The sequence below is a fragment of the Pituophis catenifer genome, unplaced genomic scaffold (genome assembly GCF_029215685.1).
Source record: "Pituophis catenifer annectens isolate HBS135680 unplaced genomic scaffold, rPitCat1.0.hap2 SCAF_4, whole genome shotgun sequence".
Taxonomy (NCBI): Eukaryota; Metazoa; Chordata; class Lepidosauria; order Squamata; family Colubridae; genus Pituophis; species Pituophis catenifer.
Genome location: NW_027256884.1, coordinates 76,967,541 through 76,993,479, shown reverse-complemented (window position 1 = coordinate 76,993,479; position 25,939 = coordinate 76,967,541). Strand labels below are relative to the sequence as shown.

General features: G+C 39.1%; 1 protein-coding gene across 3 annotated transcripts in view; it reads left to right on the top strand.

Annotated features, from left to right (window-relative positions):
- Nucleotides 1–25,939, top strand: part of DYRK1A (dual specificity tyrosine phosphorylation regulated kinase 1A) — a 206,452-nt gene that overhangs the window by 45,911 nt on the left and 134,602 nt on the right. For 2 of the 3 annotated variants that reach the window (XM_070944306.1, XM_070944307.1), the window contains exon 2: nucleotides 12,382–12,451. In XM_070944306.1, coding sequence (XP_070800407.1) covers nucleotides 12,442–12,451 — 10 coding nt within the window. In that variant the 5' untranslated portion in view covers nucleotides 12,382–12,441. Of the gene's footprint in view, nucleotides 1–12,381; nucleotides 12,452–16,123; nucleotides 16,185–25,939 lie in introns of those variants that run through there. The other variant, XM_070944308.1, reaches the window with a different exon arrangement.

The following is a 25,939-nucleotide window of genomic DNA, read 5'->3' as shown; positions in this document are numbered from 1 at the left end:
TATATTCCAGGCTGCAGAAGTGTTGATGAGAATTGGCTTGCTCCTCAGCAGATGAAATTATTTGAATAGGTTGATCACTTTCCCAACGGTGACTATGTTTTTTTTATTTCTGCACATGTCACGTGAATGTTTTCCATTAATTCCTTTGCAGAAAAATAATGGAATATATTTGAACAAAAACATTATTTCATTTTAAAGAACACACACACAAACAAACATTTTTAATGTTTTATTATGTTTGTCTTACTTTTGCAAACTTCTTTCAACAATATAATTTATGGTGCATCTATTGAATGTTCCTGGGATTTTGTCAGATTTATCAGGTAGTCCAGACAAGGAATATGACCAGATGAGATTGTGCTACTTTATTGTAAGCTGTGTTAACAGAATCTTGCAAGTCTGAAGGTACAACTCTCCCACTGCCCATTTTACAGCCCAAGAATTTAGGGAGGATCTCTTCCTTCTGAACATCTTGTTCTTCAGTGTGCTGAGCCAAGAATCCAAAGCATGGGTTAACTCCACCTTTCTGCCCAGAGACTGAGTCCTTTAAACTTTACAGCTCTGCCTCTCTTGACTGTGTCCCAGTTTCAACTCAGTCTGAGCCTAAGAGTTTTAGCAAGAGTCCATAGAGCAAAAAGGCAGAGCTAAATTCTTTGGATTCTCAGCAGTTTTTCGATAATGAGCAATACAGCTGCAGCAGCAATCAACTGTTTGGCGCGAGAGCAGCACAGTTAGCAGCAAACCAGCTGTTTGTCAGAGAATAGCATGGTTTTCGGCGAGCAATACAGCTGCCTCAGCATTCAGGTAATTTGCGGGCGAGGATTACAGCCACTTAAGCAATCAGCTGTTTTTTGGCTAATGGAGCAGTTTTGAGGGAGTGATCCTGCCCCTGCAGCAATTAGCTGCTTATCGAATAGTGAGCAACCCCCACGACTCAGCTGGCTTCCCCATTTGATTGGCACAGCCGCTGCAACGACTAAACTCAATCCGGCATAGTCGTAGAGCAACGACAAGGCTCAACCTGGCATAGCCATAGAGCAGCATGGCGGGAGCTTTTTTAAAAAAAATTTTTTTTTTAATTTTCAAACAAAAAACAACATGAAAGCATCATCCTTTCAAACAATTACAGACAGTGTTTCGGTCGGTTAAAATCTTTTTGTGCTCACAAACTCTTCAAGATATCAATATATGACACATGTTTCTTTTCCACTAAGAAAAAAACAAATGTTTACACATTTTATCTTAATTTCATTTCATATATCATATTTCATCTCCATGTTTTATTATCTATCTATCGATAAAATAAATCCCATATCAAATAATATTGTTTATCTTCCTGTTCTCTTATTTCAAATGTCAATTTACTCATTTCAGCACAATCCAATATTTTCTTAATAATTTCTTCATCAATAGGTATCTTCTCTTCTTTCCAATTTTTGGCAAATAAAATTCTAGCTGTTAAAACATTCACAATTAAATATTGCAATTCTTTATTAAATGTCTCTGGTAAGATCCCTAATAAAAATGTCTCTGGTTTAAAGTCAATATGTCTCTTTGTCATTTTTTCAAACCATGTGTGTATCTTAGTCCAATATCTCCTTGCTTCTACGCATGTCCACCACATATGGTAATATGATCCTGGGGTCTGATGACATTTCCAACACTTCTCCGATTTATTCTTAAACATTCTGGCTATCCTCGCCGGGGGTAAGTGCCACCTGTAAAACATCTTATACAAATTCTCCTTATATGCTGTAGACATTGTCATTTTATAATTATGCGACCACAATTTTTGCCATTTCTCTAAGTCAATACCATAACCAAAATTTTCCCCCCATGCTATCATTGAAATACCAGATTATTAAACTTGGAGGGACATGATTTGTTGATGAGATGGCATTCTATGATATAAAGGAACTAAAATACAAGGGTACTTTAGAAGACATCAGATACAGGAAGCTTTATGGTTGAATTGGGAGAAGGTTAAAAAACATCACTATCTGAAGATTCCAATCTGGGTATCTACAATTGAAGCTTTTTCATATCCAGTAATATTTAAAAGGGAACAAATTATTAGATATAGTGAATTATTGGATGAAAAGGGTGAACTTAAAGCAGGAACTAGAAGATCAGGGATGTAAGATGGACTGGTTTTCATATATGCAAATATTTTCTAGATATCGAGAAGATGTCAAACGAGGGTTTTTATAATGTTTTGACTAATTTAGATAAGATTTTAATGGGTTCTGATGACCATGTAATTAAAAAGTTATACGGATATTTGCTAGAGGAAAAATTGGAAGAAGAACAAGTTAAAGAATCAATGATAGCGTGGCTGGAGCTTTTGTTCAGCTCAGTTCCCCAGCCATCTTCCGGCTCATTCAAATAGAGCCAGCATTTGGCACGCTTTTCAGAAGCAGACACCCGGGCTGCTCAGCAGGGGACCAGAAAGCTGCTCTTACAGCAGACAGTAGGAGAAACAAAGGATGGAGGATACTGCTGCCTCAGAGGACCACGAGATGGCTCACGTGAGCGGGGAAGAAAGGGGCCCCCCAGTGCAGCCTAATATTAATCAGAAAGATTCCTCAGCAGCGAGAGCAGGCAGTAGAAGAGTGGCTGCCCGAATAAGGGGCAAAGCCTTGTATTCCAGAAAAGCCTCTAAGGCTGAGGAAAGAGATGCCTGGAGACCCCAAAAAGCTCTGGAGAACGAAATCTTCAAGGCTGAGAGCCAAGCTGAGAGACGAAGAGAGACAAATTCTCCTGGGGAAGATTCCTTCACTTCCCATTCATTGTCTGATCCAACCAGGAAATAGGAAACTCTCAGCCCCCAGATTCGGCCACCAGAGGGCACCAGAGAACAATCCCCACAGCTACCTTTTATAAAAGGCAGCATTGAGGATCCCTTTGCGCCACAGTCAAACAGACTGCTACCAGAGGGTCAGTGAGAGCCTATTTTAAAAAAGAGGCAATCTGTCCCAGAGGCTACATTTACCCCCACAGTGGCGGGGCTCCGCCCAGGGGAGAACCAAGGACCTGAGATTTCTGAGCAAATGAAACTCCTGATCTCCATAATGCAGGGGATTGCTGCAGCATTGCAGCAAGGAAACCAAGCTCATTCTGTGGCATCAAACTCATCCCTAGAGCATAGCCAACACCTGATATTTCAGGTTCATGCAGACTTGGCGAATATTAGGGAACCTTACTCTCCTACTTTATCCATACAGAGTAAGGATTGATCTTCAGTAGAGGAAGACTACTGAGAGAACTAATACTCTCAGAGGATGAAGTATTAGTTCCTGACCCTCCAGCTTTCACAGGGCTAGCCCAACCCTCTTAAATCCCTGTTGTTTAAAGCCAAGACCACAGCCCATATGGGAACTGAACCAAGCACATCAGAGCCAGCATTGGGGTTACCAGACCCAAAGGAGCTCCTCTTTACAGAGCCAACAGTGGAGAGTGAGGAGATCCCTTCATCGCAATTGTTCTGTGACATGGTCTGGAGACAATGGGTTCATCCAGGAACCTACGCCAACCCAAGTGGGAATGACAAAAGATATTATAATCCAGAATTTGCTGAGGAGCTGCAATTACCAACGGTAGACGGATCTGTGACAGCCATAGCATCCTCTACTCTCCTGTCTCGGGACACGGCAGAGATTCTGAAAACAGAGGATAGAAGGGCTGAACTGATCCTCCGCAGGGCTCATCAGGCAGCAGCCTGGACAGTAAGGGCAGCAAGTGCTTCTTCAATAGAGTCTCTTTACTCTGGCTTTGCCAGATGCAAACGAGAGCTTCACCTAATGACCAACGCCTCCAACAGGATATCAACAACTTGATATCCATTGATAGCGGCAATGGAATTTTCAGCTGATGCTACCCTAGATGCAACCAAATTCACTTCCAGGGCCATTGCATCATCGATAACAGCCCGCCGTCTGCTGTGGCTTTGCCATTGGCAGGCGGACACAAAATACAAATGGAGGCTAGCTTCTGTACCCTTCAAGGGTGGAAGCTGTTTGGAGAGGCCATGGAGCCCATCTTGATGGGAACCAAAGACAAGGGAAAGATCCTCCGTTCACTATACAGGTGGGCAGAACGATGCCCCTCGCCTTAATTTTGCAGGCCTTCCTTTCGGCCAACAGAGACAGGAGTGGCCTACTCTCAGAGAACATACCCCCTCGTAACTGATCGCCAGATAGATAGAACCGGATTTTGAGACAGAAACAGACAACAATTCCAGAACAAAAGACCATTTCATGGCTCTGGAGGTCGACCCTTCTGGCGCTACAAGTGACCCCAGGTCCAACCCCCCCATTGGTGGCCGCCTAGGGCTATTCACAAATCAATGGGAGGCAACCACGACAGACACCTCAGTCCTAAACACAAAGAGACCAGGCCTCACGCTCAAATTTCTCTCCACACCCTCAAGATTCTTCATATGTTGCCTCATATCAAGAAACAACACAAAAAGGGGCCTCAATCCATCACCTATTGGATATTCAGGCTATCCAGCCAGTTTCGGTGGACCAACAGAGGCAGGGATTCTATTTAAACATATTTGTAGTCCCAAAGCCCTTTGGGGGTGGAGAGTGATTTTAGACCTAAAAAGGTTAAGCGATCATCTTATCTATAAGAGATTCAAGATGCAGTCTCTCCAATCCATCCTGGAGAGCATCTGGGAGGGCGACCTCTTAACATCCATAGATCTGACGGAGGCATACCTCCACATACCTATCCTACTGTCCCACCGCTGGTTCCTCTGTTTTTACTACGCGGGACGGCACTATCAGTACAGAGCCCTGCCATTCGGCCTGTCTTCAGCACCCAGGGTTTTCACCATAATACTGGTGGCTCTGGCAGCCCACCTCAGGGTGATCCCAATCCCAAATGTCATCTTAATCCAGACCTCCTCCAATCTTCGGGTGGCAGAGGAGCTGCAGATCATAATCCAAGTCCTGCAGGATCACGGATTTTCCATCAATTACGAGAAGAGTCACCTGACTCCACACATTTTACCACATCTGGGGGCGATCATAGACACCTCATTATATGAGGTCTACCTATTGCAGGAGCATCAGGACAGCATAAAAATATTGGCAAACCGGACCTGAACGATCTGGTCAGTTCCACTGGTCCTCCTCTCACAGCTCCTGGGCAAGATGTTATCTTGCATTGCAATCGTTACCTGGGCACGTCTCCATGTCAGGATCTTGCAGTGGTTCCTCCTACTCTACCAAAGGTCCGGGAAGAGCAACTCTCCCACCAAGGTTCAGGTTCCACACAAGGTACTCCAGTCTTTCAGTGGTGGATGTCCCAGGCCATGATAATGGGATGTGGCTTCAAGGAGTCCAGCCACCCAGCTATCACCACGGACGCCAGCCTCTTTGGCTGGGGAGCTCAAATTCGAGCGCAGATCGAACAGGGACAGTGGTCACAGGATGACCTGACGAACAATATCAACTGGCTGAAGCTCGGGGTAGTACATTTGGCCCTCATATCATTCCAGGACAAGATCTCTGGCCATCATATTCTCATTCTGATGGACAACGTAGCCGCCAAGGCACACATCAATCATCAAGGGGGCACCCACTCCAGACTCCTCATGCAAGAAGCAGAGAAATTGGATCTCTGGGTAGAGAAGCACCTTCTCTCCATCAGGGCAGAACACATCTCGGGGATAATGAATGTACAGGCGGATTGGCTCAGCAGGACCACAGTCAACCACTTGGAGTCGCGCCTGCATCCAGACCTGTTCAGAGAGCTATCAGAACGGTTCGGGACCCTGGTCCGGGACCTGTTCACTACCCTGTCAAACAATAATTTGCTGAGGTTTTAATCCAGGTTTGCAACACCGGGGGCGAAGGAGACCAATGCACTCCGCACTCTGTGGCCTCGAAGTCTCTTATACGCCTTTTCCCCCCCATTCCACTGATTCCAGGAGTAATCAGGAAGGTGTTGGCAGAAAAGGCAGAGGTATTGCTCCTGGCTCCTCACTGGCCCAGACGACAGTGGTTTGCAGATCTGGCCAGTCTGTCCGTATTCAGGCCATGGAGGATTCCTCAGAGCAGAATATCCCTCAGTCAGGGGACCTTAGTCCACCCAGAACCACAATGGCTTCAACTGACTGTATGGCATTTGAGTGGGGGTTTTCAGATAGGGCAAGTTCTCTACTAGGGTGATCCAGACAATCCAGGCCTTTAGGAGGCCATCAACCAACAGAATCTATGGCTCGACTCGGAAGACCTTCTATAGCTGGTGCTCCAAGGGCAACATTAATCCCACTTCTGTATCCATTGCCGAAATCCTGGAATTCCTTCAGGACAGGCTGGACAGTGGCCTATCCCCCAACACCATACGCAAACAGGTGGCGGCTCTGTGGTCAGTGTTGCCATGTGGGGATCTGGAGTCCCTCACATATCACCCTATTGTATGCAGCTTCATTAAGGGATCAACCAACATAAGGCCTCCAGTGGTACATAGGTATCCCACCTGGGACTTGCCCAAGGTCCTGCAGGCACTCTCTTTGGCTTCCTTCAATCTGTTACGGATGGCCAGCCAGCATCTTCTCACCTGCAAGGTAGCCTTCCTTGTGGCTATCACCTCGGCTAGACGAATTTCAGAGCTGCAGGCCCTTTCCATAAGGGGGGACCTGTGTGTATTCCATTCAGAGTGGTTCTGTGGCTGGATCCCTCCTTTCTTCCCAAGATTAATTCCTTGTTCCACAGGGCACAGGAAATTATTTTGCCAGACTTCTGTCCAGGCCCAACTCATGCCCGGGAGAAGAAGTGGCATACCTTGGACGTCAAGAAGGCCCTCCACATGTACATCAAAAGAATAGCTCGTTTCAGGAAAACAGTCCCTATTTGTGTCATTCCAGCCTTCTATGCTGGGTAACAAGATCACGGCATCGACAGTGGATCGGAGGATAAGGGCATGCATCGCCAAAGCATATGAGCTTCATGCTCTTCCGTTGCACAGGTGAGTGATGGCCTACTCTACCAGGAGCGTGGCCACTACGGTGGAATGGACAACACAGGCCTCTCTTGTGGAAGTCTGTAGGGCAGCGACTTGATCCTCACCATCACAGTTCATCAGACACTACAAGCTGGACATGTTTGCTTTGGCTGAAGCGGCATTCGGCAGACGAGATCTCCAAAAGGTACATTCAGACCTGGAGACTCAGGACTAGACTGTATCCAACTCTTAGGAGAAGCTGGCTTTGGTATGTCCCATGCTTTGAAATTGGCTCAGCACACTGGAGAAGGGGTGTTGGTCTTACGTAATACACTCCTTCTCGGTGTGCTGAGAGAATCCAACTCTACCCTGGTGACCGCCTGGTCCAGAGTCCAGGAGTGGATAACAAGATCACTAATGCAGCAATTCAACAGCTACGCCTTCGTCAAAGCTGGGACACAGTCGAGAGGTGGGGCTGCAAAGTTTAAAGGACTCAGTCTCTGGGCAGAAAGGCGGAGTTAACCTATGCTTTGGATTCTCTCTCAGCACACTGAGACGGAGCGTATCAGGTAAGACCAATGCCACTTCTATCCACTATGCAGCTACAGGCTATGTTGTCTCTTGACCATTTCTTTAGCAGCAACTCTTTGCTTCATCTTCCAGGTCTTTTCTATATACAGCTAAAGATTTTTGAATATATTTTCAGATTTTGTTGCAGCCTTCCTGAACCTGGCATATTCCTGAAGTACTGGAACTGCAAGTTTCAAAATTCTAAGGCAACATGGCTGATTTTATACAAAAATTGTTGATCATTATTCTGTTGGCCTGCTAAATTATGATTCAGAATTATGCAGGGGAGCTTTAGGTTTATCTTCTCCATCTTCTTTTGATGTGACTACAAGGAGAATATTGGAAGTTTTTATATTAGATTAAGTATAGTATGCTGCAGGGGTGAAATCTAAAAATTTCCCTACTGGTTCTGTGGGCGTTGCTTGGTGGGAGGGTGGCCTGTGACTGAGTGGGCATGGCCTACTCGATGTCATTCACAGCCATGCCCACTCAGTCACAAGACCCCCTCCCACCAAGCCACGGCCACAGAACCCGGTCAGAATATTTTTAAATTTCTTTCTCCTGCAGCTCCGCCTACCCGCCCCATTCCCCGGACTCCTACTTCTCACCTTTCTCCCGCGACTGGCTGTCAGGGAAGGCAAGCGCCCAAAACGTACCGGAGTCGCTCACTCTCCTTGAATGAGCCACTCTGGTCCATGCGCCAGCTGTGCAAGCGCACACCGTTTATTTAATTCAGTGGCATGTTGTGTGTGCGCTTGTGCAGCCGGCGCGTGGACCAGAGCGGCTCATTCAAGAAGGAGAGTGAGCGACTCCGGTACCTTTCGGGCGCTTGCCTTCCCTGACAGCTAGCTGCGGGAGAAAGGTGAGCAGTAGGAGTCCGGGGAATGCACCATTCCCCGACTCTGGGGAACGGGGTGGGTGGGCGGAGCTGCGTGGCAAAGGGCGAGCAGGCAGCGGCTCCATGGCAAGGCTGGAGTTGAGAAATGGTGCATTCCCCGAACTCCTACTGCTCACCTTTCTCCCGCGGCTAGCTGTCAGGGAAGGCAAGCGCCCGAAAGGTACCGGAGTCACTCACTCTTCTTGAATGAGCTGCTCTGGTCCACACGCTGGCTGCGCAAGCGCACATCCAACCTGCCACTGAATTAAACGGTGTGCGCTTGCTCAGCCAGCCGGTGAACCAGAGCAGCTCATTCAAGGAGAGTGAGCGATTCAGGTACCTTTTGGGCGCTTGCCTTCCCTGATAGCCAGCTGCGGGAGAAAGGTGAGCAGTAGGAGTCCGGGGAATGGTGCATTCGCTGACTCCGGGGAATGGGGCGGGTGGGCGGAGCCTTCTACTGCCATTGCTACCAGTTCTCCGAACCACCGGCCATCATCGCTACCTACTCGCCCGAGCCAGTCCGAACCGGGAGCATTTCACCCCTGGTATGCTGTATCAGTCTTAACTGTGATTAATTTTCATTAAGTCACTTTCAAACCATAGATTTATTTGCTAGTCTGTAAAATAGCATCCATAAACAGAATGCTAGTAGTGGGGAAGGATTAATTTTTAAACCAAGGATTGCTTATGTTAATACTTTATTTTGTTCAAACCTGTCAACAGTCTTATCCTAAGGGCCTCCAACCTTATGCCTTGCAGTTTTTGAATTAAAACTCCGAATAGTATGCATGGGCAGTGTTTAGGGACATACGAATTTTAATCTAAAACTTTTTCAGATACTTAGTTTTGAAAGATTGACCCATTGTTTTTTAAATAATCAAAGAATGCTGTAGTCTTATACTGTGCTGTATATACTTTATATTGAAGTCATTTGAATAATGGTTGAGAGGGTTTTGATGCATTTATAACATTTCTAGCCTACATTAATGTTAAAAACAAGTAGTGTGGTGGCCTAGAGGTGAAGACGTTCGCCTCAAAAGGTTGAGAGTTCAATCCTAGGTAGCAGCAGATGTTTCTCTCCTAGGATGCAAACAAAATAATATCTGTTGCAAACTTCTCATAGGCATCAGGAAGGGCATCCAGTTAGTAAATGCTCAGCTCCATCCAGTCGCTTCAACTCTGTTCTGAATTAAGGGACTACAGGGCCATAAAAAGGGAATTATTACTGTTAAAAATAATCCCCAAATGATTATTCCATGCCCCCCAAATTTTGAGCAATTAATTTCAGAAACAAGAAAGAAATGGTCGTTTTTCTTTAGTAGCATCCTCTTTCTATACTGTCACATGTAAATGTATTATTTTTTAACTATGTGCAAATGTTTTGATAAATTGTATCTTTGGTGGGGCAGAACTAACATCAATCCACTGCTTTTAATAAGTAAAAGTGCCATATAAGAGCCATGGTGGGGCAGAATGCATTATTGCAGGCTAATTCTGCTGACTGCCAGGGGTTCATTCCTCACCAGTTCAAGGTTCATTCAGCCTTCCATCCTTCCAAGGCTGTAAAATGAGGAGCCAGATTATATTGGGGGTAATATGCTGATTCTGTAAACCACTTAGACAGGGCTGTAAAGCACTATGAGGTGGTATATAAGTCTTACGTGCTATTGTTATATATCTGCTGTTAATGTCTCATTGTCATAGGGTCTTACTCACTGAATGTATGAGAAGCTTTAGATTGTATTTTTAATTCATTTCTGTTTATTCCATAACATTTTAAACTTTTTCTGAAAGCTTTCTGTTTGAAGTATTTAATATATCCTAGTTACTGAAAGTTAATGTGTAACGTCTGAAATGACAAAAAAATGTGAAAACATTTGGTTTTCAGTTAAAATCTTCGTGGAATTGGGAATATAAGTTTTAAGTGAATTGTGATAATTAATTCATTAAAATAGTTAAAACTTAAAACAAATTATATGGATTGGTGATGTTTAGATTGCTTTTAGATTGTATTAATATAAAAATCCATGTATATTATATGTGTGAAATTATAGAGAAAAATTATAGCAATATGTTGATTTCAAGTGTATTATATGTAGTCCTTGGTTTATCACAACGATTGGGGCCAGGTTTAATGTCACTAAGTGATGCAGTCATAAAGCATGACTTCACATGACTGCATTGCTTAGCGACAACAGCAATCCTGGTTACCATTGTAAACCCAATATTCAAGAATGTGGGGGATGGGAAGTGGAGTATTGCAGCTCAGTAAATGTAGAAAATTTGGGGTGTGGGACATGTGAGTACAGGAAGGATGTGGATGGCACAACACTAGTTTAGGAAAGCCAGAAGGATTTAACAGAGTGACTTGCAATCTTCCCTGCCAGTTTCTCCATTGATTTTGCTTATGAGAAGTCATAGGGAGATCTCAAATGACAATCATATGATTGTGGGGATGCTGCAACTGTCATGTGAGCTGGTTGTGAAGTAGCCAAATTGCAAGTTATGGTGCTGTAACAACCAGAACTTTGTGGCCTGAGTGTTAATAATACTAAATTTCAATTTCAATTGGTTATTGAGCAGGTAGTTGGTAAGTAAGGACTACAATACCCTAAACCAGTGGTTCTCAACCTGTGGGTCGGGACTCTTTTGGGTCGAATGACCCTTTCACAGGGGTTGCCTAAGACCATCCGAAAACACATATTTTCAATGGTTTTAGGAATAATTTTATGGTTGGGGGTTACCACAACATGAGGAACTGTATTAAAGGGTCGCAGCATTAGGAAGGTTGAGAACCACTGCCCTAAACTATGAAGAAGAAACAATGTTGATGTTAAGTAGTAGATAATAATTTTCTTTAAATGGCATTTTTATTAGGCTAGATATCCATTAAAGCTGAATATTTGTTAAAATTACATAAATTCTACATGATGCACATAAAATTTATATAATTTTGTGCAGTTTATGTAAAATGTATGAATATTGTCTTGATTTATTTGCCAAACAATAGAATGATTCTTATTTGAGAATTCAGACTTTGTCCATTACATCTAGAATCTGATCAATAGAGAATGAGGTTTTACTATGCTGCTAAAAAAGTAGAGTAGTTTTTAGCATTGTACACATGACTCATAAAATTAGATCTTCTGAAAAATCCTTGAATATGGAAAACAAGAACGTTCTGTTTAGTGGAAAGATCTGATTGTTCATATACTCAAGTTCACTAATGTATTCTATTGTTGTATGGTAGTATTACTAAGAATAGGTTGTAACAGTAGTGCAAAACAATATAAATAAAACTGGGACCTAATTCTACTAAGTTCTGTTTACTTTATCGATGTAAAGTAGTTAGATGGTTCTTATAAAAAAAGAACCAAAACACTTCACAATCCCTTTAGTACATCTGCTACCTATGTTATTAGTTGAAGTGTGATCAAGATGAGTTTGAAAGGAAACATTCAAGCAAGATTTTAGTCTAAAAGAATGTATTCCCATTAAAAAATTGTAATTTCAGAGTCAGATTATGGTATGAAAACATACATAATAGACATTAAAACTGAATGGAATAATAATACATTAGAAGAAAGAAACTTTATATAGGGATTATGGTCCATTTAAGAATATTTTTAAATTAAAAATATTTATTTTTAAAATATTATTGAACGTCACCTAATGTCACTCTGGATTTATCTGTAAGTAATGATTTGCCAAACTCTCCCTGATCTAGTATGTTTTAATAACTTTGAGGCATAGCTTCTGTTTCCCCATATGGAGGCCACGAATTTTCAAATTAATAATATGGAGAAAAATCTTTTCCATAATTCAGTGTGATACACAGATGTGTGAAAATCTTCTTCTCGAGACCTTGGACAGTTACTAATTCATAGTAACTAGTACTGACATGACTTGTTAAAGGCAGAATCATAGCCTGTTAAAGAATTCTCCTGATATCATCTAACTAATTATTCTTTATGTTAAAGGGTTTGCTGCTGGCCTCTTCCCCCCACCCTACAGGATGGTATGAGATTTGAAAGAAGACGATGCATACAGGTAACTTTTTAAATTTCAAAAATCTGTAAAAATGTTTTGGGATTATTAATACTATACTTTGTTTTTATTGAATTTTAGCTTATAAATAGCTATTTTTCTGTTATAATTAAGTTATCATTTGAATAGTTTTATGTACTTATGGAATCAGTTGGAAGCAGACATTGAATTTGGTATATTTCTCAGTACAGAAATTTAAGTTAAAGCATTTTTATCAGAGTTTGTGCAGGTATCCAGGAAAGGAGAATTCACTACCTCTCTTGGTAATTTAGTTCTGTTGTCAAATTGCTATTACTGTGAGCATTTATTTTTTTAAAAAACATTCACCTCCAATCTGGTTACCTGTAATTTAAAACCATTATTCTATGTCATACCTTCTAGGAGGTAAAAACAAGTATTGATCTTTTCCTATGTGAGGTCAAATGCATATCTAATTTCTTCAATCTCTCCATGTAAGATTTAAATTTCAGTTCCTTGATTATAGTTGTTGCCATACTTATTTGAATCTTTTAAAAATATAATGATTGGAATATAGCATATGTGGTAGAACCTGCTGTTTTTAACACGATGTTGGTGTGCCACATATTAGTTATCACGGAACATAGCAATGTCACACCAATGACACTTTAAAAGGATATCTGGTTCTGTGAGACTCCAAAATTAAATAGAACATAATTATTAAAAATAGTGATTGAAATCATACAAGAAGAGATTTCATGAAAGTTTTTTGAAATATGAGCTGTTTAAAAAATAATGATCTATGAATTTATTCATGTACCAGATCAAAGGTATAGAGATAACTATTCCATTCTGGACTGTAAGCATAATATACCAGTTCTGAAAGCCCTTCAACTCTCTACAAATGCAGATTTAGTTCATTGGATGTGGGCTATTATCATTTAATGGTTACAGAAGCATTTAATAAGTAATACTCCATTTGTTGGCTGCTGGCTGCAGTAACCCTGTTTCTTCACTTAATAATGCTAGCATATATTCTATTTTATATGTTTGTAGATTAACTAAAAGCTTTTTTAAAATATTTATCTCCAAGATAGTTAAAGTTACTAAAGTGGTATATCATTGATAAAAGTATATTAAAATGGCAACTCCAACATTTTGAAAACAAGAAAAGTGTTGGAAGTATTCAGCAATAAATCTGCTTATGGATCATATTCTAGCTTTAGCTGTGGCTATATAAAAGTTCTGAGAAATAGTGCTTACTTTTATTCTTACTCTGTGTTAATAAATACTCCCCCCCCAGTGATTTAAATCACATCAAAACATTACAAAGTAGTTAACAATCCTGCAGCCTGGCATATTTTCTACTAAAATTAGTTTGTAACTTTCCCAGTAAAGATTGTGATAACTTTATTTATCACAAAGTTAAGGACTTTGTGATAAACTAGAGATTTTGGTTAGTGTATTGCATGACTCTAGGAATCATAAGAGTTACATGCTAAATTACATGTATGTTAGATGTAATTCAGTTTCATTTTTTTATTTGCTATCATGAACTTTTGTAACATTAATATTTAAAATACATTTTACATAGAAGTAAAATTCCTTATAGTAAAACAGTGGAAAATGAGAAAAATGAAATGCATTATATTGTAGTATATTTGTCTTTCATTCCATTCTTTTTTTTCCAAATAACTAGAAAAAATAAAGGACAGAAAAAGATGCTAATGTTGCTAATGCAACCTCAACATTAGATCATAATACATGTGGTATCTTCTAATTTCATAATTTCACTATACCTCATCTTTCCCCCTTACATGGGAGAAATATATTAAGGAAAGGAAGAAGTGATGTCTACATTTCCTAACTAGGAACCATGTCTGCAGGTCCTGGCTGAGGCTCTTACTTTGGGCCTCACTTCTTCCTCTTCAGGAGGAATAGAATATGGATGCAGTATGCAGGAGGAGCCTAACATGATTCCTGGTTTTTTTTTTTTTTTTTTTTTGCTTTAATTTATATGCCGCCCTTCTCCGGAGACTCAGGGTGGCTTACAATGCGTTAAGCAATAGCCTTCATACTTTTGTATATTTGTACAAAGTCAGCTTATTGCCTCCACAATCTGGGTCCTCATTTCGCCTACCTTTGAAAGGATGGAAGGCTGAGTCAACCTTTGTGGGATGTAACAGACAACTCCTGTTTCACCTGTGATTCATCCTTCCTATTTAGGATCAAAATGACAGATATGGCCCACTATTTTCCTTTGAAGAGAAAAGATGGACCATAGGCAAAGGATTGGTAAAATAAGCTAAGATGGGAATATGGAAATGGGTAGGCAATATTCAGGAGGGATATCATTCAGAACATTGCAAACTGGATGGGTTGGCCATATAGACTGGGGTTTTCCCATTGTTGATTAATTATTCTTCTTGTGTTATTCAAATTATTCTGTGTTATAAAAATTATTCTCACAATTTTTGTACCAATATGCCTTTTGTGAAGATTCTGTAAAATTAAAACTTCTGGCTTCAAATACATGCTGATTGAAAATATAAAGTAGCATTAGGTGAAGTGGGGCTTTCAATCATACATATATAAACAAGATTATTGTAAACTATCGTAAAATTCCTTGGAGAAAGATTTAAGGTTTTATTTATTCATCAAATTTATTTGCCACCCATCTTGCAGTTCACATGGCTCTTGAGTGGAGGTAATATGCCATTTGAATGTGTAAAAGAAAAGTAGACGTACTTTGGATTTCTATTTTTTTTTAATTTTTTTTAAAATTAAACCAGTGTCAAAAAATAAAACAGAAGAATTAAAACAATGCTTCCAAAAGAAATTTGGAAGATGTATGTCTAATTATGCATACATTTATAGATGATGTTAAGGATTTAAGTGTATTCTGTGTAGCTCTTCTAGGGTCAATTTTTTGACCAAAACAATTTCTTTTGCTTTAAAATGCATTGATCCAGTCTTTAGTTTTCCAATATTTGAAATAACAAACCTGGCATCTAATAATAATAATAATAATAATATTAATTGAATCAATTGCTTATGTTTTATCAGTTTATCAGATTTAGAAAAATGGGTGGTACACACACAAAAAAAACACCAATACCCCTGTGTTGTTTTTAGTGCCTAAAAGTTTTGAGTGACTTATAGAGCAACATCAAAAATTCTTAGCCAAAATAAAAGAAATAATTTGTTGGGCATTGCTATCAACTCAATCAACAGTACCCAGTAAACATATAAGTAGTATATAGTGTATCTTTGGCTGAATGTAGCATCACGTGTGGATTATCTTCATTGGCGAGTTTTTGATAATTTAGTGAGATAGGTTTAAATGACATTCTGTGCCACAGAGTGTTTCAGTGAGAATTCATCAAATTCATATCCCATAATTTCCAGACATTTTTCAAACTTCAAGAGAAAATGCTACACTAATGTACAAGTTTTATAATATATTGAAGAGTTTCTCTTGATGTTAAGTGAAGCAGGTGTGTACAGTTATTCTAAGTTGTAAATAGTTATAATAGTACTTACAAAGGAGCGACTGAATATATCTTATTTGGAACAGCATTTGTGATCGTTCCTTTTGCTGAATATATTCAGCATTAATGGGTTTTCCATTAATAATCAAATCTAATTGTATAAAATCCTCTATCTTCCCACTCCTTGTATTGAACAAATTTATTCTCGTGCTTAAAAGAGGGTGATCGAGGAATGGGAGAAGAGATCAGGAGCCAAGGATTGTTTCCATCTTTTCAAAACTTCTAAAGTAAGTTTTAAGTATGAATTTGTAACAGTAAATATTTCTTAATATCAGGAGGAACAACATAAATTTAACTGATAGGAAGTCCAGTGTTAATGCAGTACACATCCTTCAGATGTTATTTTATTTCCTAATGATTTAATTTTCTTAATTTTAAAAGCATGAAAATAATGATTCAGTTTAGCAAACTTCCATCAAGCTTTGGTTATATTGCACAGTTGCCTAATACTAGATTCTTAAACAAATGCATAAATGAGGTAATTCTTTGCTATGTAGGAAATCAGGTGTTAGGCAATACATTTAGGAGTATTTGTAACAAGAAAAATAATATTAGAGTAAGAATCACATTTTATGATCTGTTTTGTTTAAAAAGAATCTATATCTTATCCATTGATATTAATTATTGCTTGTGCCAATGAATATAGTTAAATTTTTGACATGCAAGGTCGTTTAACGTTTGGAATTGCAATCTTGTGCATGTTTAGTGAATAGTGAGCACAGGATCTCTCAGCAACAGTTCAAAGTTACAATGGCACTAAAAATATGAATGTATGACTAGTTCCTAAATTATGGCCCCATGAGCATGTGATTAAAATTTGGGCACTTGGCAGTCCACACAGTTACAGCTACAGGGGTGCTTTAACTCCCCCCCACCATGTGCCAATCTTCCCCCTATTTTTGCCTTTTGAAGTGCCTTGCACTTGGCTACATACCTCTGTGGCTCCCTGCAGCCACTGCCACCTGCTGCCTGTAGCTAACCTTTACGGTCATCTTCCTCCTGCTGGCCCAGGGTCCAGGCACTGAGTGAGGGTGCAGCTGTGAGATATATGATAACGGAAACTCTCACTCTTGGATTCACCTCCTGCAAAGTCTCGCCCATGGAAGCATCTCTACAAATTTTGGCCCCTGGAAGTGCACTCACAGGGAAGTGAGGCTTTCCAGTAGCCCATTGATCATAAATACTTCCCAGTGTCAGGAGCAAGAAGATGGAAAGCTTAGCAGGGGGCACCAATGGTAGGGTCCTTGAAGTATAGGGTACTGAATGTGACTGTGGTTGGGACTGAGCTGGGATGGCTGGGGCTTCCCAGGGCAGAATGGCTTTGTGGAAGTGAGCTAGTGAACTGCAGTGGGGATGGGCTTTTGCTTGTTGCTTGGGCTTTTTGCAGCCCCAAAGTGGTGGTGTGCCATAAAGCCGTTTAACCACAATGTATTCTTTCACTGGCCTTCCTAAGCTTGTGCTGCATTTCAGCAACCCCTCCCCCAACTTCTGCAGGTTGCACCAGGCCTTCCCACCCCTGCAGCACTCCCATGCTCTGTACGTAGGATTACCACTTCTTCCCGCCTAATGAACTGTGTATCTTGGGGTTATGACAGCAATTGGAATTCCTGGCACAACCATTTGTATGTAATGCAGTCACATGATATCTTACTTCATGACTACATCACTTAGTGATGGAAATTCTGGTCCCAGTTGTGATCTTAAGTCAAGAATTACCTGTAATACTTACCATGCTCTTGTCTATTCTTTCTATTCTTTCATAGGAGAACATTTTAACTACTTTTTCAACAGAAGTTTACCCAATTTTAAGATTTAAATTTAGGCTTTAATAATTTTACTAAACCTGATATACTTTTAAACTGATTTATCTTTAGAAAAGGTCTTTTTTTAAAAAAGTAATGTTTAAATTAGTGATTTTTGCAACTTACTAATATGCTACAAGAAATTTTTAAATAATGGTTCTCATAAATTCTGGGAGGTTCACTGAGGTTCTTTTGTTCATTTCTTAGTCTTTGGGAGATGGAAGGTGCTAGACTGAATTGTTCATTTCAGTTTAATTCAGATGTTTGGAGAATTTGTGGGCCTGTCATTTAAGTTGGAGAACATTGTGTTACTGTAAGAAATCAAGTTTAAACAATCCAAATACTGGTTAATTAATAATTAAATCCTCCTTATTAGTATTAATAAGTTCATTCTGTAGATGATAATTTGTGGAATTTATTATATATAAATTATAATTATAATTTATAACATGTAATATTTAATGAATCTGAAACCAGGGCCATACCTTTGAAAAGTTTTTCCTTCCTTCCTTCCTTCCTTCCTTCCTTCCTTCCTTCCTTCCTTCCTTCCTTTGTATGCATGAAGACGGTATTCATGTACATATACAAATTATTTGATCAATAATTTTTCATTGTTTTAGTGCCTTAGTAATTGAAATGTATAAATGTTTCAGTTATAAACATTTTATTTCATAATACCATAAAAGATGAAAGAGTCAATTTAAGCCATCAAGTCTGCACTTCTTTTTCAGTGCAAGACTGAACTGTGGGTTCTATCTTTGTCAGTTCATGATCTTAATGGCAAAAGGTAAAAAAAAAAAAAAAGTATCAAAAGGGTCACTGAGTAATTTCTAAATTACTTAGATGATATGCAAAGTCCTATTAGATATAAGCCATGATAAGTAATTTTTACTCAGTGCATTGCATCTTTTTCACTGTCTTTCTGATCGTCAACTGGTGGTGATATGTAAATATTTATTTATTTTAAACCGGTAACTGTTGCTTTCCTTATGTAGAAATGTGCCATTTTTATCTTTATTGAATTTGAAATAGTAAGTAGTATGTGTATGTGTTTTCAGTGAAAATGAAGAGTATATAGTATATACAAGTGCACTGCAAGATAATTCAGGTGGTAATTACTACTTAGAACTAAGTGTTATGGGGAGGGAGCTACCTTCTGACTCTTAAAGAAAGTATTCACTGCTGGGGATTTATAGAAAATAGGTTTTGTTTTTGACTTAGAACAAAATGATACTTTGGAACATTTCAAGGTAAATTGTGTTTTATTAAGCTTGAGACAGCTTATCTGTTCTATGTTCTATTAGAACAAATGTCACAACATTTTGAGTGTCATGCCAACAGATTATGAGGACTCCAGTTAATTTGTTTAATATGGCTTCTAACCTTCATCAATAAATATTACCTATCTGAAGTTATGGTTTATTTCTACCTGTGGGGCAAAATCTGACAAAGTAGTAACTTCAGTGATTTCAGAACAAAACTATGGCAAAATACCCAATTCCTATTATATTTTGTTGTCTTTTCTGCTACTTTTTGAGACTGTCTGGTTTGTCTCTGCTTTGTTTTTATAACTGATTAGCTATTATTATTTTTAACTGTATGAAAACTTTTTCTCACAAGAAGTGGGTACAGAACCTGAGCTAGAGTATCACCAAAACACAATACAATAAAGTGATTACTCTCTGTGATTTGGAAATTATATTTCACTTGATGCAGAGTAAAATTGTATTTGTCTTCTTGCAACCAAATCAGAGTGTTAGTGTACTACTTCTTGTCTTTACTGAACACTCAGGGCCAATGTTTATGGTTTCAGTTTGAAAAAGAATGGAAAACCTTAGGATGATCAATTCTTTTAAGAGGGTAAGATAAATTGATGTTCTCCATAGTGGTGGAGACAGCAGCCAGGCATGGCTTATACTCGTCTGTTTAGTTTGAAGGACTGAGTCTGTCAGAGTTGTTAAGTCCTGTCCTTGTTGCTAGGGACTCCCAGCTTTTGACTCAGTCCTTCAGGCTAGACAGACGTGTGGTACTGTGTCACTTGCCATTTCTGATTGCTCTTCTTCTCAAACTTGGATTTCTGAAAATTGTTAACCTAATAGTGAGTGACAGGATGATTCCACACCTGGGTTGAATCGTGCCCATCCCCTGCAGCGAGTTTCGGATTGCCTGTTAACAGGGGTATCCCAGCCCCTCTACTTATTACTATATAACAAAGGTATCTCTGTTGAACAGCAGGCATTCTGGCGCGGCGTGGAGCTTTGCGCTCCCGTGGGGGCTGGGTTTGGAGCCTGTGGAGCGTTCACAGTCCCTGCAGCCGGGACGTCTTGAGTGGACTTTGCACTCCCCAGCAGGCTGGTCGGGCGGCCATTTGGCCTTTCATCTTGCAGAAGCCGCCCAATGTGTTGATTGACTGTTGGAGCTTTGCGCTCCCATTTCACCTGCCTGCTTTCTAGAAGCGACAGCCCAGCTTGATTTGTTTCCCCAGCTTGGTGGCGGCTTTGGACTTCTAAGACAGCCACGTGAGCCTGGAGCTTTAAGCGCTTTGTCCTGCCGCCAGAGGAGCTTTGTGCTCCACAGTTGCTGTCAGGCCGACATTTTGAGCTTCGCGCTCAAATTTCAAATAGTGCAATTGCGCTTTCCAGCTGAGCTCCGCGCTTCAGCCAGAGATCTCCATCCCTTGCTGCCTTTCCTTGCTGGAATTTAAGCCTTTGACTTGTGGATTGAGCCTTCCCTTTAAAAGGCTTCGAAGGAGCATTGTGCCCTCAGTGGTTTGGGCTGCACCACTTTGAGCGGCCATTTTGCAAGGCTTGCCTCTATTGCTGCCTTTTCTGTACCATACCTTACTTCAATGATTGACAGAGCCTGTGTCAGTGCCGGACTTGTTTCAAAATAAACACACACACACACACACACACACACACACACACACACACACACACACACATATATTGATAATACAAACGAAGAGGGATAAAACAACACTGAGCAGGCAGTCTCTATTCTAGATAGGTTAGCTCTATCTCTCCATCTTCCTTTGTTTGCAGTAGGGTTATCACCCTTCGCGTACTATAATAGCCGGAAGGCCGAATCTGCCAAGCAGATGAACTTGGTTCCAGTGGACACATGTCCAGGAACTTCTCAGGTCTGCGCTCCAATGGACAGGGCCACAGGCATCAAGGGCTCATGCTCCCATCATAAACCTTGCAGCCACAGTAAGGCAGCTAGTAGAGGTGAGAGGCGTAGGGATCAAGACTTGCAGAAAATCTGCAACAAGGCCAGCAAGCATGCGTCCTCGGACGTAGTAGCCAGTATTAACTAACATCAGGTATGTATGTATTTTTTTCTTCTGCTTAAAATCTGCTTGAGTCTCCTAGTTTCTCCTATATTGTCTAGTTTCCTTCATTATTGCTTATCTTTTGTTATGAGTTGCAATATGACTACAAACAATGGCATGACAAAGTAGTAACAATAGTGCACTGGAAAATCTGCAAGAAATATCATTTGCTTGCAAGAAATAACTCTGTTGGGACCATAAAATAAAAAAGGCATAGAAAGTGAAGAAGCTAAATTGCTTTGGGACTTTAGAATTCAAACAGATAAGACACCTGTCACATAACACCCCAGACTTAACAATTGTCAATAAGAAAAACACAGAAGTCTTGACTAGTGGACATGACAGTACCCGGAGACAGCAGACAGGCACATAATATCTTTCTTTCAATCATCAATCGGCAAAACAAAGTTTTGAAAAATAGGTTTACAGCTGATATGATGAAATGATAGCACAAAGTATATACTACAAAAATTGATTAAATTACCATCACAAACTATAAAATCATAGACTAATACAAGTAAAATGCTAAGATTTTAAACATGAGAATTAATATAAGGAACATTTTTAAAGTTTACATGAAGCTGTGTCTCTATATTATTTATTACATTGATTTATACAGCAGCATGTGTTATGAATGTGATTCTTGAGTGGCTGATATGTTAAAATAATATTAAAAAATAAAAACTTCCAGTGGTCACTGAGGGTAAAAGCAGTCAAAATTAATGAAAAAGACCTTTCCATGGGCCATTAAAGATCCCCAACCTCTAAGCCAGGCTGTGGGTTGTGGACCACATGCAGCCCTGAATAGCTAATGGCTAATAATGTGGCTCCATAAAATACTAAAAATATTAAAAAATAAAGGAAGTTTGATATTTATATACAGTAACTACATTATATATTTTATAAGTGCCTCAAGATAATTCTTTCTTCATTCAGTGAGGCAATCAAAAGTATTGGACAATGTGCCCAGGCTCTACAAAGGTGAAATACAAATTCAGTTTGTAAATAAATACTATTTATTAAAAGTAATAAATAGATAATCTATCATTTTAGCCATTGTCTGTCCTCTGCAGGACGAAGGCTTCTTCCACATGTTTCCAACCAATACAGTCCTGAGCTTTCTTTTGCTGATTGGGCCTGCAATACTTGCTGATGTCATCAATCCAATAACAATATTCTTTCCTGATTCTAAATTCAAAAAGACTATAGAATCACTATTATATGATGTTTTATTTTGTGGGGGACTTATTTTTCTGTCCCTCTTAGCAAACTATAATTTAATAAACACTCCCCCCCCCCCCCCGTGCTCCAGTTAATTATGTCCAGAAGAGATCCAAACTTCACTACTGCAGAGGAGTAGCAAAAACTCTTCAGCTGAATAACATTTAGCATTAAAAGTGTCAGAGGAAAGGAAAAAGACTGATTGGTTCATGGGTCTAGAAACCATCTGAGCTTGGAACTGAAGCCTGGTCTTCACAGGTTTGCTGATAAAGTTCAGACACTTTTTTTTTCTCTGATATCCTTTATCAAACAGATCATCAATTGTGTTCTCTTCTGTGCATCGTGATATTTTACATATTGTGTAGTTCAAACTGCTTCTGTTATGACTTCTGTCAGAATTTGCTTATAATAGAATCTATAATTTGAAAACACCTTCCTTCCTTCCTTCCTTCCTTCCTTCCTTCCTTCCTTCCTTCCTTCCTTCCTTCCTTCCTGTCTCTGTCTCTCTTTGTCTCTCTCTGTCTCTGTCTCTGTCTCTGTCTCTCTCTCTCTCTCTCTCTCTCTCTCTCTCTCTCTCTCTCTCTCTCTTTCTTTCTCCAAAAAAATCAGAGAATTCTGCAGAATGAGAATCAGTAGACAATTCCACATCGTTCTCTCACTAATGGAACATGCCAACTCCACTCACACCAGCGGAAGAGGCCTGCTACGGATCCTGTCTGCTAAGAATTGAAATAGACAGGGTCAAGGAGAAGAGCTTTTTCTTGTGTGGCCCAATCCCTGTGGAACACTCTACCACCAGAAGCGAGAACAATACTCTCTATTTTGGCCTTCTGGAAGGGTATAATTTTTTTTTAATTAAAGCTTTTCCAGGTGGCTCACTGCTGAAGATGGCTGAAGGGACCAGAAGACCTCATCCCTGTTGTATCCATCTCTTAGCTTTCTTCATTTTGGTTTTAGTACAGTTTTTAATAATATTTTAATCCATGTAGTTATAATATTTTAATATTTTAATTATTTTTTACTTGCGTTATATATAATTTATAAGCCAAACAGAGTCACTTTGGGTGGCATAAAAATTTAATAAATAATAGTAATAATAAAAATTCTTTGGTGGCTTATTACTAAATATCATTGGTACAGTTTCTGATAATCCAAAGGATGGAAGAAAAGTGGTTGGGATTCTAGGTTGATCCTACGTTGCCCGTGAAGGATTTAACAAAATATAGTATAATATTAAAGATAGAGAATTATATTATTTACAGACTTCACATTCAATATTGAAAAAATAAATTTATACTCCTGATTATTGAAGATTTTATGTATCTTGCGTCGTATGAGTAAGTGGCTTGTGGATATGGATTATATATAAACAGAAATAATGTTACAGATGTATAACTTTTGTGTTGTTCTTTCTATATCATGATTCCTGTTCTGCTTATTTAATTAAAAGCACTGAAAAAAGAGAATTATGTCTTTAATCCTTAGTATGGATTAAGATTTTTGTTTATAATGAATTTGGTAAATCATGCAAGATTAAAAGTGGCTTGATTGTATTAAGTTCAACTTGTTTTCCAAATTTGTTGTCACTAAAACAGGCTTGCTTATAAACTGTTATGAATAGTTGGTTGAACATTAAGTCCATGTTTAGAACCTTAGTTAGTTCTTGGAAAAAGGTAAAAAAAATTGTGGGCAGGATAGTTGGAAGTTATAAGAAGGACTGAACTGGCATGTAATTTAATTAATTTAATTAACCTGTTTCCAAGTAACCTGCAGCACTGTGCTTAACTAAAAATATTTGGATATTTTATATATTAAATTTCATTCAGTCATATGACAGTGTTTTGATTATAGTCAGAGTTGACAGACTATGGAATGATTGGAACTTGGAATGCTGAGAGTTAGAAATCTTAGAGCAGCTGGTAAGGTTTTAAAGTTACTTCTATTTTGAAACTCAGACAGCATAATAATAGTTTGTTATTTTCATATTTGTTAATTAAAATATTGTCAGTTTCAAAAGAAACTAACAGTGTATTAAAAGTTCTGTATATTTTATATTACCTTATTAAAATACCTTTCAGTAATGATATATTACGAGGGACATGTTATATGAAATAATGAATATAATATGAGGGAATAATTTGCTTAAATCTCTTAAGATTGAAAAATTTTAGAGTTTGGTATAGTCGGTTAAGATGCTGGGATAGAAACTAGAACTAGGTGAGTTCTCCAGCGCGCTGCTCGGAGAATCCAAAGCATGGGTTATTCTTAGTCTATTAGCCAGAGACTGAGTGTATGTTCCTTTAAATTTCTTGGTCACGCCTCCTGTGCTCGGTTGAGGTCAGTTTTATTCACTCAGTCGAGCTGTGGTCCTTGCTTAACGACCACTTATGCAGCAACCATCATTTCTGACCTTTGACAGCTTCTGACAAGCAAAATCAATGCAAAAGCTGACAAGAAGTCGTAAAGGGCAACCACATGATGTCCTCTTTGAACAACAGCACATGATGCTCTTATCAGTCTAATGAGCAGAAAGGCAGAGTTAACCCCATTCCTTGGATTCTCTCTCCACACACAGAGAAGGAGTGTGTCAGGTAAGACCAACGCCCCATTTCGGTTATTGCTAATGTTTGTTCTATTTGCATATTGCTTAAGTTTTGACGGTGGTGCTCTAAATTTGGTATCTCTGGGTTTCTTCAGTTAAACAGTGTCATTTTTTGGGATCCTGGAAATGTGCCTTCTTTGCCACAGTGCCCTTTGTAATAATAATGGATAGCCTCCATCCTGCTGATATTTTAGGGAGCCCTGAAGACCTGACTCTTCACCCAGGCCTTTATTCCGGATGATTGAAGCCCACTTTTGGATAATGTGTGTTTGCTTTGGTTGTTACCCAGTTGGTCTCATATTTTGTTCTCTATGTAAATTATTTAATTTTATTGTAATTGGTGTTTGCTCAGAGTCAAATGGTGCAAAAATTTAAGTAAATAGGTATTCTGTAGCTCCAAAGTGGTAAGAGAATTGGTACTCTGATGATGTGATGGATACTGTAAAAGTACTGTTTGTTAGTTATTTACATGTCAGAATTTAATCACCTCATCTGATGAGAAAATCTTGGGAAGTCCTCTTAAGAGTCATTCTCTCCATTCTCTGGATAGATGGCAGGGTTCTTTGGCATTTCCCTCCTCCATGATTCTAGAAGATCTTTAAAGACATTTTTATCATCACATATTCAAACTTAGGTAAGTTTTATTGGTGCCAGTGTGGGTTGTGTTTCCTTATTATTGCTTTTATAGATTTATTGTTGGATTGATTATGTAACCTGTCCAATGTCTTTTGATATGAGAAAGTGATCAATAGTATAAAATGAATTAAGTATTCATTTAGACAAATAATTATCTGAGCAATAATTTAATGGTTTGTTTTGAATATCTGTGAACTAGTATATATTTTGTTCATCAAAGTGGCTAAACCAATACTTATGAAGCTTTATTAATTTTTTTCTGCAACAAAAAATTCCTAAGGTTTTAATTTTATTGCTACTTTTTATCATTGCAATTATTTTATGGTTCTATTTTGCTTTTACAATGTTAATAATAAGCTTTTTAAAAAGAACTATATAACATGTTTA